Source organism: Triticum urartu, chromosome 1A (assembly GCF_056163025.1).
Source record: "Triticum urartu cultivar PI428250 chromosome 1A, HENAU_Tu73, whole genome shotgun sequence".
Classification (NCBI taxonomy): domain Eukaryota; kingdom Viridiplantae; phylum Streptophyta; class Magnoliopsida; order Poales; family Poaceae; genus Triticum; species Triticum urartu.
In genome coordinates, this window is record NC_141873.1 from 552,017,092 (window position 1) to 552,031,193 (window position 14,102).

The following is a 14,102-nucleotide window of genomic DNA, read 5'->3' on the forward strand; positions in this document are numbered from 1 at the left end:
ACACAGCAGCACATATCCTCGTTTTGGCCTCAGTTTTTTTTTGTACGGTGCATTTTGGCCAGGAAACATGATTATGTAACTGGGCAGAGTGCATGCAAGCGCTGACCGGGTGAGGAAGGATCGCGAGCGACGCACGCCCACCAGGAGAGTCGCGAATGCGATTGCAGCCCAGTGCCTAGCGGGATGCGGCCCAGCGTTCCGGCACTGGCCCTGTTCCCTTCTACTAACTCCTAGCATTTGGTATGTAGTCTTATATAAAAATTTTGGGCCCCCATAATTTATGGGCCCTGTGCGGGCCGCACGTTCTGCACAACAGTGGGCCCGGCCCTGGCGATTATGAATTATTATTTTCCCCCGTTGCAACGCACGAGCCCTTCCGCTAGTAATAATAAAATACGGGCAAGTCCTTCAAGGAATTGGCATCATCTTCCCTTCTGCATCCATCTGCGAGGCGCAGTGAGCAAAACTCGATGTTAAAAACTCAAGAGCTTACACAAGCAGTAGTTAGAAAGTCATTGATGTAGACCAGAAGACGCCGCTGACGCCGATTTAAAAAGATCACCGTTCGAGAGAAGCTAGCACCAATGAGGGTCAGTCGATAATCCCAACTCCAAACAGGCAAAGGTGGAGACACAAGCCTCATAAGATCCCCAAAGGAGGCACAAAGCCGTATCTGGCTAAGCTTCATCACGATGCAAAGATGTAGCTGGAGAGAAAGAGACCACGTCACGACGTCGCCCCCTCCGCCGTGAATAAACGCTAATGACGTCAAACTTGCCCCGCTATTGACACTGTCGTCTGACTCGTCGACGCCCCTTTTTTGGAACGAAGACGCCAACAACGTCCGGCTTTAAATTAATAAAGCCAACAGACGGTAACCAACATAGTTCACAACAAGTCCTTGAACGACAGGCCATCGGAACACCAAAAGATAAGAAGTTAAAAGTTCAGCGACATCAGCATGCAGGCAGATCATCAACATGCAGGCTGGCATAACGAAGTTCTTAAAACTATAGGGACCAACAAAAGGTACCGAGGATAAGGACGATGCAAAGTATCAGTCAGGGCCTGCAGCTTGTCTCGCTTCCATCTGAATGCAGCGGATCTTTGCCATCGTCTCGGTCATGTGCTCCTCATCACGCGGTTTTCCCAGCGAAGCCCAAGTCTGCAAGAAAAGGTGACATTTGTACAGAATATCAGCTGGGTCAGAAGGGAGCTTCTTCTCAATGGTCATCTTACTGTGAATAGTCCATATAGACCAAAGCAATGCCCCTACGCATCGCCAAACGATCCGTGCACTAGCGCCATTTTGCGAATGCAAAATATGTAGAAGGCCGGCACCCGATGCAGGGTTCCAATTCTGCTGGAAGGCAGCACGTACTGCGCTCCACGCAAATCTGACTAGGTGGCAGTGGAAGAAGGCGTGGTTAGCATCCTCAATGCAGTTACACAACGCACAATATCCGTCGGATGGGCCGTTGCAAATCGCAACATTATCCACCGTTGGGAGACGATTTTGAAATATCTGCCAGAGGAAGATCTTTATTTTCAGCGGGATGCTAGCCTTCCATAGCCCCCGAACTATGTCCAGCACATCACCCTCGGTTAGCTTGGTGTACAAAGATTTGACCGAGAACGATCCCGAGGAAGAGAGCTTCCATGATACCTCGTCCGTACCCTGGCTAGTAGTGCGCCGGCCGATCATGTCCATCACCTCGTTCCACTCTAATTCCCCATGCAGGAGAAGCGCTCGAAGAAAGTTAACTGAAGGAGGTGAGGTCCGGAGTGCCTCACCCACCATCAGCTCCGTGTTAGCGGCAACTTGGAAAGCTGCGGGGTGACTCTGCCAAAGCGGAGAGGTGCCGAGCCAGGAGTCCAACCAGAAGCGAGTGGACTGGCCATCCCGGACCAGAAACTTTGCCCCTAAGGTAAACGCGGGTCGCACCGCCTGGATCCCGTTCCAGAATGGGGAGCCTGAGCGTTTAGCTGAGAAAACATTGCCATTCGAAAAATACTTAGCTTTAAGGAGATCAACCCAGAGACCCGACTCATTTTGGGCTAGCCTCCACCACCAACGGGAAAGGAGGGCGACATTCATGAGTTTGGAATTTAAAATCCCCAGACCACCATATTTTTTTGGACGGCACACCGAAGCTCATTTGACAAGGTGGTACTTCCACTTAATTCCCGTTCCTTCCCAAAAGAAGCGGGAGCGGGGCGTGTCCAATTTAGCGTGAACCCCATCCGCTAACAGGAACATTCCCATAATGAATATTGGAAGAGAGGATAGGCTAGAGTTAGTAAGAATAAGTCTCGCCGCGGAAGACATAAACCTCCCGCGCCAAGGGCTCACTCTACCCGCGACCTTTCCATACAGGGGCTCCCACTCCTTAATGGAAATTCGGCTATGGGAAACCGACAAGCCGAGGTATTTGATTGGACTCGTCGACGCCCCTACAAGGAAGGGGAGGAATCATTGTACTCATCGTCGCTGCTGCCCCATCTTCACCGACGTCGAAGAATTCACAGACACCTACTAACACGAACCGTGCGCGCAGATCCGGGGCTCCCCACCCACCTGCCGCCGGCTGTTGGAGAGGTGGAGAAATCCGCCGCCGCTTGGTGGCAAACTGGCTAACCTAACAAAAAGCGATTTGCTCATATGCACATATACGGAGAGAGAGAAGTTTCTCTACGAGTTGGCTTATAGGAAATAAAGTTCATCACTTGTTCCTCGCAAAAGAGGGAAAAGACAGATGAAATTTGCCATCAATAGACCAAATCAATCAGACAAACAACTTTGAGGCCCTCGTGCGCCAATTCTCCTCCATCTTATTTATTCCAAAGGTGACGTAGAGGCTGAGGAACTCGTCGGAGGAGAGCACCGCGGCCCAGGAGCGGCACACAGCGTGGAAGCGCTGGATGGACTTGAAGGGCAGCCGCACGAGCACCTCCGCGGTGAGCTCGTCCGGCAGCACCGGCGCGCCGAGCGATCCTGCCACCACGACCATCCTCCTCTTGCTGGCCGTCGTCCTAGACGACATCCGCCTTGTAGGGGTCACCTCAGACCCGGGATCGATCGGTACAGGTACAGCTGAGACGATCTATCTCAATCCTGAAGAGGCAAGATCTGTTATCTCAGATGCGAGCAAACGAGCATCAACGGGGAGGGAATAATCCGGGAAAACTAGCTAGAAACTCGTTACCGACGAAGGAGTCACGATCGATCTTCTCGCCTTCGAGCTCGAGGTGGCCGTCGTCACTCGCCACTCGCAGTCGCCGGCCTGGTTTGGTTCCGGGACGGCGGGGGACGAGCGCAAGGGGCTGGCGATGGGCCGATATCGAACAGTATCGAGCGAGAGGACGTGTTTTCTCTTTTTCTTATCTTATTATATCGAGCAAATGCGTGTCTTTTGCATCGATCGGACGCAAGAAAACGATCTTTTTTTTGACAATTATCTCTCTTTTTTACAATAATCTCCTCCTTTATTCATTCAAAAATAATGTGGCATCGTTTACAAGGAAAGTGACAACCTCACCAGGGGCATTATCCAACCAAACACTCGGAGGAGAAAATCTAGCTATTCTAACTAGTTCATGAGCTACTCAATTGCACTCTCTATTACAATGGTCATATCATGACATGAGTAAAATCTAATGACATGAAATAACAATCATCAATGATGGCAGAAGCAACTGAAGAAGAATATCCATTGTTCAATGCAGTCACCACCTCGGTACTATCCGAGTTGAGCTCAATCTACTGCATCCGACTATACAATCAAGATTCAAACCAAACCTTATCACAATGGCTTCAACTGTGAACGAACTAAAACAAAGATTTGTTGGCAGAAGCAATAAATTTACCATGATGGTATCAGATCACTGCTCCGTCCGTTCCTGCTAGGGTGTCATTATCATACCCCGCATCAACATTTAATTTGAAATAGCCAGGGTGTCATTATCATACTCCGCATCAACATTTAATTTGAAATAGTTGTGTCTTGGTTTCTGCCAAACATCAAGTCAGACTCGAACCATTGGGCTATAAGAGGATCTACAGCCGGACGCTTCAAACCAGCCGCTCCTCCATCGCCTATCATGCCTCATCCTCCTTGTAGTTGTAGCCTTGCACAGGTAAGCAACATAGTACATCATTTGATTCAGGTACTAATTGTACTACTATGACATCATAGTTTTATTGCCTCAGCCTCCTCGTACCCCTCCTTGTACTACTAATTCAGTAGGTGAATCATGGTAACCTCAACGTCATTGTTTTCCTTCTTCATACTTTTGAAGCATCTGAATTGGTCTTTCTGTTCGCCGCTTCGTCAGTATACTGCAGCATGTACAACAGTGGCCGGCAGTAGACTATATTGCTCTGTAAATTGGACTTTGTCTGTACAAAGAAATCATATTTGAGAGTGTGTAGTAGACTATATTCCCAAAAGAAAAAGTATATCATTGTGGCAGGATGAAGCATGGGATGCCTACATACACACAAAAAAAGAACCGAGAAGAACCAAGGATAATAAAGGTAGTTGTTATACACACAAAATAGCTACTATATTATTTCATAGTTTGTATGTCCATTCTAACTGTTTTCTTTTCATGTTTACCCGCAGGTTCTTTTATTTTTTATTTTTTGCGAGAAAACTTTCGATCCGCAGGTTCTTTTATTTTGATTCAAGGCAACCGCATGTTTTTATTTTGGGTAGTACAAGATTAAATTCTAAGCTTCTGGGAGCTTGAACTTCATTCATTACTGGCTTTGTGCTGATATTTTACTTGGACTACTATTTTTCTACGTTTCTAAATTTTGTACTTCTGAGAGTTGCCTTGTTACGTAGCCTGAACCTTGTCTTTACAACTTAGGCCTCCTTTGGTTTGTAGGAATATCATAGAATTTCTATAGGATAGGATTTGCATAGGAAAATTTCCTTTGAGGCCTTTTGGTTTGTAGGAATGGATTCCTATTCCTATGTAGGATAGGAATCAATCATTCACATTTTGAAGAAAAAAAACATTAGCTAAGATTCAATGGGAAAATTCCTATCCTATGCATCAAACGACATCTTTTTCTCTATAGGAATTGAGATGCATGTCATCTCACTTCCTATGATTTTCCTATTCCTACAACATTTCTATCCTTTGCCTTAAAGTATTTACCAAACACCTTGTAGTTAATTAAGTTAAGGAATAAGTATACTTTTCATCCTCGAACTCTTCCGAGAGTTTAGAAATCGTCACTCAACTCTAATCAGGAGAGTTTGATAGTTGAGGGGCGAAAACTCTCCGGATTAGAGTTGAGGGACGATTTCTAAACTCTCGGAAGAGTTCGAGGACGAAAAGTATACTTATCCCTTAAGTGTTGTACCAAGTATATGATTGTCTTTCCAATTCATTGCTTCTGATGCTCCAATGGGTTTGTTGCTGATTGTTGTTGCATCTGGCTGATAGCTGGTTGTAGTCAGGTGGCGAGATAGCTTGTCATCTCATTTGTTTTCTGTCCCTAACGATTTTTTTTTCCAAAGTTTGCATTGTATCAGAATGACAGTCTGAACCCGAGTGCAGATATGTGCCGCTCCCCACTGACAGAGGACCTAGTAGAGTAAGGGTTGGCGGCCGCCCTACCTTGATTTGTCCGGTGCAGGCAGGGTGCAAGGCGGCGCATCGGCCTTGCTGGTGGCGAGTGGCTAAAGCCCGCCCTACCTCAACTTTTGTCCGTCCTCCGCCACTGCCGTTCCCTGTGGATCTAATGCTCCATGAGGCGAGTTTCCAGATTTTCACTGAAATCCCGTTTTCACCTGTCGCCCATACTATTCATCACAAGAAAAGTATTACAACACAAACACAGAAAACACATAACTGCTAGACTATATTTAACTAGTGGCAATCGGTGTAAGTCTCGTGCTCTTGGTGTATATTCAAACTAACTAATAAATAGTATATTCAAACAAACTAAGGGAGCATTGCATTATAGTTTGGACAAACAACCTAATGTGCACAAAAACGAAGTTGTATCAAATTGCTAGAGTATATAGCTAACGATGATCTAACTGGTGCAAACCCCATGAACTCTGCGCAGGAGGATAACTTGCCAGACTCTCCTCGTATAACAAAGGAACCAACGGCAAGACTTTACTGTCCAGTGGATTTTCTCCATGCAAAGGAACCGCGGCGCCTCCTGAGAGAAAGCTTGTGCGGTGCCAGATAGGCTGTCGCCCTTTCCATTGGATTTTAGCTCTGATTGATAACGCACATGCATGTACAGCTGATGCATTACATATGATGGTTGTCCAAAAGTGAAATTCAGCAAATAAACAAGCAATCTTAACACTATGTCTATATCTACCAGATGCTCCTCTTCATCATGTCGTTGTATTGCAGCCCCAAGACATGCCGCTGTAGTTCATCTACATGTACAACTTTGTGATGCATTCATCCACGTCACGTCCACCCCGACATCCCCATCACCCTCGGCAACCCCTCCGAGCTGACGCTCGTCTTCATCATTGCCCGCTCAAGCGTCAGGGGGAGGGGGGCTAGTTGCTTTGATCTAGGAATACTAAGAACTTTTATTGGTTCTCAGAACATGCCAAACCGTTAGATAGTTAAGTTTGCAAATCAGAGCTCCTATAGAAGTTAACTTTGCAAAGCAATGTACTTTTTTGTAGGAGCCAAAGAAATGGACATTATGGGCTAGTAAATTCCAAAGAATCAAAAGTGATTTTTTTATAAATCACCAAATTGGCATAACTAATTAGTAATTAAAATATAAATACCCCAGCACCAGCTTAATGTAAGTAGACTGATGAACTAACAATAGTTGTACATTGGTGCACTTCAATATCTGAGCCTGCAGTCGCAATCAGGTTATGAATCAATGTTGTTTTCAAAGCAAAGAAACCAGGGAAATCCTATCAGAGAATTATGGACCATAAAAAAATCACATCTTTTGTGTACCACAACACAAAAGGATAACCATACGTTATGTATGTAAATAAAAGCTGACATCAGATATTGGTCGATGAATAGAAACCAAAACATGAGTCGACACTTAACATAAATCCACTCATAGCTTCTGATGCCAACAATAATGATTATCATATAAACAGTAAAAGATGAATTTTATGAATATAGCTAGCACATACCAAACAACATGTTACATTGGTAGCGGTTAGAAAAAGAGAGGAAACATCAACATCCATATTTACCAAAAAAACCAAAATAATAAACTTCTAAATCTCAATAGCAAATATCAAACAAATAGTAAGAAGCAGTGCCCTAGCTCCTTTCAGTCCTTTCTATTCACTTCAGTTCAAAGATGGCAGTTCTATTCAAATTTCAAAAGCTACAATAAAAATGAAACAGCTTGTAGCTTTCAGGAAAATGTCCCTCTCATGAATTGGAAAACAATTACAAACCACACCGATCCAAAACCAAATAAATCACAACGTGTATGCATCAACCGACATTTTAGCGATCTATATCACTATAATATAAAAAAGACAGCCTGGTGCATGTAGCTCCCACTTGCGCGCATTTCATTTCACATGGAAGGAAAAAGTGATTGAGAATACAACGATGAGGGTACCAGTGGTGAAGCCAGCGGCTATCTTCTTGGAAAAAGGTACATTCCCAACATGGTTCTCATTGACATAGAAGAATTTGACCTGAAGGTCCCAGGCACAACAATGCGGGTCAAGTTCATTGTTGCCTACCACTACCACTACTGCCGCAATGCAATACCATACATATACATGGGGGAGGGGGGAATGGGAAGATATAAACCGGTACTCTAAAGAGTGCAGCCTAATGCATTCGTCACAAGTGGAAACCCTAACAGATACCGTTAGTTTGAAACATTTGTATGGAATTTAGTATGAAGACTAACTGTAAATGTTGTTATTAACACTACTACTCTACTGAAACCAATCCCTCGCTGCTCTAATATTTGTCATGATAACGATACAAAAGCTAGTAACAATCACTGTGTTTAAACCTATCCACCCATTTCTGTCATGTGCGCACCCAGACTGTATGTACATGTGTGTTTCTGCTTTATTCCCTAATACGTATCACTCATGTGCATGAACATCAAGCAATGGAGACAAAAAAATCAGTGTTACGGAATAAGCTAGCATGGAGACCAAGCGCATGTTCTTTCCCTCGTAGACGACATTGACTCAGATGAGTGGATCGGATTTACTCTCAGAGAAGGGAACGCGCTCATGGTCGCCCTAAACCGACAGATGGTACCAAAGATGTTTGTAACTACACACTGTTTGGCTTCTTCCAGTACAGAAAGGAAGCTTGATTATCCTGCCATTTCAATATCAAGTACTCCCTAGTGTAAAAAACGCTCTTATATTATGGGACAGAGGGAGTACAAAGGTTTTTCGAAGGAGAATCCAACATGTACAAAGTAACTAAGTCATTACATCAAATCAGAAAGAGGTAAACAGAATCTGGATACAATAAAAGGTGCCACCGTCCAGAACTGAACATGTTATCTAGCGAACGGAGCAATTCTAGTTGTATCTTCACAGAAACACTAACAATGTCTAATTGGAGAAAGAAAAAAGGACACCAAACACCATCTATACCTTCAGCACCAACAAATGAAAATTACACACTAATATATAATTCTTATCATCTAAGTTAACAAACTGAAAGACTAATTTAGCTGCACATCGAGAAGAAAATCCAGTCAAACGGAATGTTTAGAACCTCAACATCACTTTCAGCCTATAGAACTAAAAAACATATAAATTTAATCGCTGATATCAGTAGTGGTACAGGCAAACTTATGTAACTTTGTCCACTAATGTAAAATGAGCACAACTAAAGAAATCTTAAGTGTTCCTTTTCCATTCGTGCTTATTTGCCCCTTATATGTGAGTTAAAACAATTGTACAACAAGCTTGTTCTGCAGGTTTTGGGGTAGCAGTGACTAATGTTTGCCCAAAGAGAATGCTTTAAATCAGCTAATCTTGCCACCCAGAAGCCATATTGATGAATACATATGAAAATGTAAACTCAGATTAACAACAATTAGGTAATTATTCACTCATGACGAACAGAACAAATATAAGATTTATACAGAAGGGGACTATAAAAATCAATAAATCTCTGCGATTGCCTGACGCTAACCATCAGTCTACCAAGGTTAAGATAATGATACAAAATACTAACATCAATACCTAGGTCCCAAAGAAAAGATAAAGAAGCTTATCAACTTATCATCATCTATCCCACAGGTGCACAACAAAAAACTGAGGGAAAACATGGAGTATTTGAACAGAAAAAGCTTAGGCTCACTCATGCATATATAAAGCTGAAGAAATGTCAGCACTTTTGCCGAAAGTGTTAAGAACACCTGTCACAGTTGTCTCAAAGTGAGTAGTAGCATCATAACTCTGCAAAGAGAAAAAACAAAGGCCATGAACATCTACAACATGAGACTAACACTGTATTCTCATATAAAGCAAAACTTGCTGATTTGACAACAATTATAAAGAGAAGGTTCATTAACTGGTTCATATGGTTGCTCAAAAAATTTAACTGGTTCATATCTGTCATACATATAAAAAAACATAGATCAATTCCAGGCTTTAGTTCGGACGGTGGGTTATCAGTCTATGCTTCAGCAGACACAGATGAAAATAACCTCCCTTTTGGCACGTCATTGTGATTGTACGAGCAACATAAGACATACCTAGCAAATGTATACCAACATACTTGTCACAGCGAAACAACAGATACTTAATTTAGAAATTTAGATCCAGCGATAATTATTTGAGAGCCAGATAGAAAGTCGTCAAATTTCTGACTTGCGGCCAAGTTGCTTTTGTGGTAAAATAATCTGAATTGAGTGGGAATCATTTGCATTTGGAATTGGGTGGCTCATATAGCAATTGCTCGTGCAACTATTCGCTTTAATTGGAAAATGAAGAACAATACTACTTGCCTCAGTAACCATGGACAGAGACATGAGGCAACCATGTTGAAAAACTGAATCTGTAGAAACAAAACACATCTTAACGCAAACAAATTCAATGCTAACTTTGCAAGATTCTGCTATGTGGGAAGACATTACCTGGTTATCTAGACGACATGGACCGACAAGGAATACTAATAAAGCTCTGCCCACGACGAAACCGGGACCAAGCAAATCCCACCTCTCATATGATACCGCAAATACGTTTCATAATTGAAAGAACTACACTAAGTAACATACTTGCTACACAAAACACAGCGCAAGCGCCACTTTCAGATTCGATCGTAGTCCATCAAGGAAATCAGTCCAACCACCCGACTCGCATCGTGCGAGCAGAATCTCGAGAAGGCGCGTGCACCTACCTAAGCCAGTAAATTGTACAGTACAAAGTCAAGTCACTTATTTTGGGACGGAGGGAGTATGAAATAGTAGCCTTGTTCATGATACTTCAGAAGCTTAAGATCAAAGTCATAAAGCACATACTTCAGATTCTACACACAATTTAAGTTTCAATTATATCACGATTTTAACTGCTACGTCATTTGATTATCTCCAGGGTCGGAAATGTATAACGGCTCTAGAAAAGAGAGGATCGAGCTGTCATTCAATGACTTGAAGGCCCCAACTTTTCAAGTATATCTTCTCACTCAGTAGAGATAAAATTGCAAAAACCAAGCCTTCATTCAATTACATGGATGGTTTTATCGATATGGCAATGAGTATGCAAGCTCCAACTCGGACACCAAATCTGATAACATTTGCAAAGAAAAGAAAAATCACTCAGAGAACAATTCACACTGCTGCACTACGCTTACATCTTTGGGGCAAGAAAGAATACAATGTCTCACCTGAGCACCGCATTCCGCAGTGGAGCAGGCCTCTGCGGGCGGCAGAGGCACCCACGACTGATAGGCGTGTGACGAAGACGGAGACCTCGTCGCTAGCTGATCCATTCCACGACGATGATGTCCTACACGCGGCGGCCACATGCCATCCTCACCGAAGACACGAGAGATGGGGATCGGGGGAGGGTCAGAGGTTTTAGCAGGGCTCAATGTTTTCTTCTTCTGTTGCAATGGCGAACCTCCTGCTTTGGAAAAATCTTATTAAAAAAATAATGCTGATATTTATCTGTTGCCGGAGCTGATAGAAAAGGTTCACCATGTAGGATAAATTATAGTTATGTTTGCACTTGCAACCTTTTTGTTTCATTGAAAAGCAATTGTCTTCCTTTTTTACTTAAACCGTGATTGGTCAGCAAATGAATGAATGATGTCATTTTCTATGTAGTGGTGAGAGTGAGAGCAGGAAAAACAGAAACGGCAAAGATTGCCATGTAATATTTGGCTTCTCTTGGAGGTGGAAGTGGCATTGAGTATGAGATCCTACAGACCAATCCAATACTCGAGGCTTTTGGCAATGCAAAGACAATAAGAAATGATAATTCAAGTCGCTATGTAAGTTTTTTCTTGTCAGTATCATAATACTGTAATGCGGAACAGAGTTTGGCTAATATTCATTGAAATCATACTATCACCTTGTTCCGTAAGAAAAAGAATGGATAGATCTAGAGTAAGTACATGTATAGAAAAGGTCGCATCAGCATTTTTTTTATGAAGGATCTAGTACTTTTGAAGGAGAAGAAAGAAAACAGTACCATGAAAACATAACAGAGTTAGCTTTAAAATCAAGAAATCATACTTTGCTGCAAGACCTTCTAAGAATAATCCTGGCATGCAAGCTTCCACATAATATAAGCTTATAGATTCAGACAACTCACCACTGTCATCATCGTCACAATCCAATGCACTTTTCTCAGGTAAGTAAGTTCGCATTTCTTCCATAGCCTCTGCAACCTCTGTATACATTTGATCAAAATGAATTATGAAGTACTATTACACAAGCACAAGCTCTATTGATGCCATGGTACAACTGTAGGCACAAAAATTTATCAGATTTATATATGATGGTAGCATTCAGAGTCTAGTTATAATTTCAGATTGTTCAAGCATTTGGACTGTGCCTAATACAGTGGTACATGCAGATTCTAAATTACAAGATCCGCGGAGTAGGTGTAGGAACACTCGAAATAAATAAAAATGGGAGTAAAACAAGGGCGTTCGGCTGTAAATTATACTACGTATTTTCTTGAAAGCATCGACAGAACAACTGGTGACACGCTACGGGAACATGAGATTGATCCAGATCTTTAACATTAACACATACTCCCTCCGTTCCAAATTACTCGTCTCAGAAATGGATGTATCTAGAACTAAAATACATCTAGATACATCCATACTTGCGACAAGTAATTCGGAACGGAGGGAGTATATGGGTGGATCTAGATGAAATTGTTAAGGAGCTCTCCCTCCCTTGTTGGATTGATTGATTTGGCAACACAGGGAACTGATTGTGCGCTGGATGTATTCAATCTAGCTGCTGGTACCTCAGTTGGACAGGGTGGAGACAACAGGAACAGAATTGCCCAGGCAAACATGATGGAGAATCAGATTACCTTGGGAAACGACAGCAAATTCTCCTAGAGCAAAAAAAATGTGCTGATGCCATTAGTTGACGCTAAGAGATGGTACTGCCACTAGCAGTAGCCGGCACCAGCTCACCTTGGCTAGGTGAGAAGCGAAAGCCATGGAGTCGGCGCCGGCGGCGCCATGGAAAATGGCCAGCGAGACCATGAATCAAGTCATGTAAGCTTAGGGTGGTCGTGTTCATCACCAAAAAAAAATCCCAAGTCCAGATGGATCTTCACTCACATAAACACAAATAGAGGAATATAAAAGAAGGAAGAACATTGTATAATAGATAAGGAAAATTTGTGTATTTATAGCATAGCAAAAGAGGGCTCAGTTTTGTCTTTGATCTTCAAGCCCAACACTCACATCTCTTGTTGCATAACATACCCATCGCAATGTACACGAACTGCCCTGGTTATCACTCGTCAGAATGACCATCCGAGGTGAAGAACATCCAACATTACCGATGAATTGAACAGGCTGCAAGAGAGGTAAGGGTGGGCTCTAATTTAGTGCCCACAGGCCACAACAGTCTTGATTGCTCAAGACATGTTTATTTCAGCCAGAGTCAGCATCATCGCCCAGCATTTTTTTTTTACCGAAAAGGAGGTTGTACCCCCGGTCATTGCCCACCCAGCAACATGACCCTGATATCCATACGTACATATATATATATGCGTGCACACATCCATCCATGATCCATCCATCAACCTCAGGAGCATACCTGGCCTCGACCAACCAAACCTGACGGCGCACCAGACAACACCGTAGATGCATCTTGGTCCTCGTTGTCGCGGACGAGGGCGGGGAGCCGGGAGAGGTCAAGCCCGCCGCGCGGACCCCAGAGACCTCGCCAGCGCACTCTACACTACGGCGGCTGCCCGAGACAGGGCCTCCTCCATGCCGGCGGCGGCGCGGCGCGGATGCGAGGCATGGCCCCGCGAGACGGAAAGATCCAAGGGCCGAGACTCCTCATCGCCCCTCTCCCTGGCACCTCGCCTCCCTCCCGTGTTCTCCCGAGATCCAAATCAAGAAGATTGGGGGATATGAGGCTGGAGGAGGTGGAGCTCGGGACAGGAGATGAAGAGGACACGGGCACGGGCGACGGCACGCGGTGGATTTGGCGGAGAAAGAGGCGGAGGTTGGAGGAGAGGAAAGGAAAGAGAGAAAGAGGGGTCGTGGGGAACCTTGGTGGGGAAGGAAACACTGCGAGGAAGGTCACACGAAACTCCCCTGGTGTGAATGGTGGACCAACGCCCTTTTTTTCTCTCGTTACTACTCCTAGTCAGACGTGCCATACGCCAGAGAGCATCCTTGATGCACACCTTATTGTTTTGGATTGTTCGCCTTTCGTAATGTGTCCATCTTGATTCATTCTAAGGCGTGAAGATTGCCCTGGAGATGCTACCTGCAGCACCCCATCAAGATCATACAAGTTCTCAATCGTGCGCCTTGCCGGATCATAAAGACCCAGTTTTCTTCGTCTCTGGGGTCGACAAGCAACGGCACCACAACGTTTTCTCCAAGGGAATAGCCCGACCAACCTTTTAAATAGACTTTATATGCTC

At 43.7% G+C, this 14,102-nt stretch overlaps 1 protein-coding gene across 8 annotated transcripts; it reads right to left on the minus strand.

Moving 5' to 3' along the window:
• Nucleotides 1-3,648: 3,648 nt before the first annotated feature.
• LOC125528389 (uncharacterized) lies at nt 3,649-13,845 on the minus strand. Of its 8 annotated transcripts, XM_087531104.1 has the most exons (8): nt 12,625-13,234; nt 12,519-12,542; nt 11,784-11,861; nt 10,852-11,090; nt 10,695-10,751; nt 9,325-9,422; nt 5,635-5,819; nt 3,649-4,399 (listed from the first exon to the last, which is right to left on the minus strand). In XM_087531104.1, exons 1-7 carry the CDS (start codon nt 12,731-12,733, stop codon nt 5,804-5,806), a joined length of 621 nt encoding a protein of 206 aa, XP_087387230.1. In that variant the 5' UTR covers nt 12,734-13,234; the 3' UTR covers nt 3,649-4,399; nt 5,635-5,803. The 8 variants fall into 8 exon arrangements, 1 of the variants encoding a protein (XP_087387230.1); XR_015609354.1 differs by lacking the exons at nt 12,519-12,542; nt 12,625-13,234 and adding exons at nt 9,974-10,023; nt 13,259-13,844 and having other exon boundaries at nt 5,635-9,422; nt 10,103-10,751; XR_015609349.1 differs by lacking the exons at nt 12,519-12,542; nt 12,625-13,234 and adding an exon at nt 13,259-13,845 and having other exon boundaries at nt 5,635-10,023; nt 10,103-10,751.
• Between the last annotated feature and the right edge of the window lie 257 nt (nt 13,846-14,102).

Excerpts from the sequence above, each read along its gene's own strand:
- LOC125528389 (XM_087531104.1), bottom strand. The coding sequence starts at position 12,733 with ATGAACACGACCACCCTAAGCTTACATGACTTGATTCATGGTCTCGCT. Across the intron at positions 11,091-11,783 it reads TTGTGACGATGATGACAGTG|GAGGTTCGCCATTGCAACAG; the intron begins GTGAGTTGTCTG and ends TTTCCAAAGCAG. Across the intron at positions 9,423-10,694 it reads ATATCGATAAAACCATCCAT|AGTTATGATGCTACTACTCA; the intron begins GTAATTGAATGA and ends TTCTCTTTGCAG.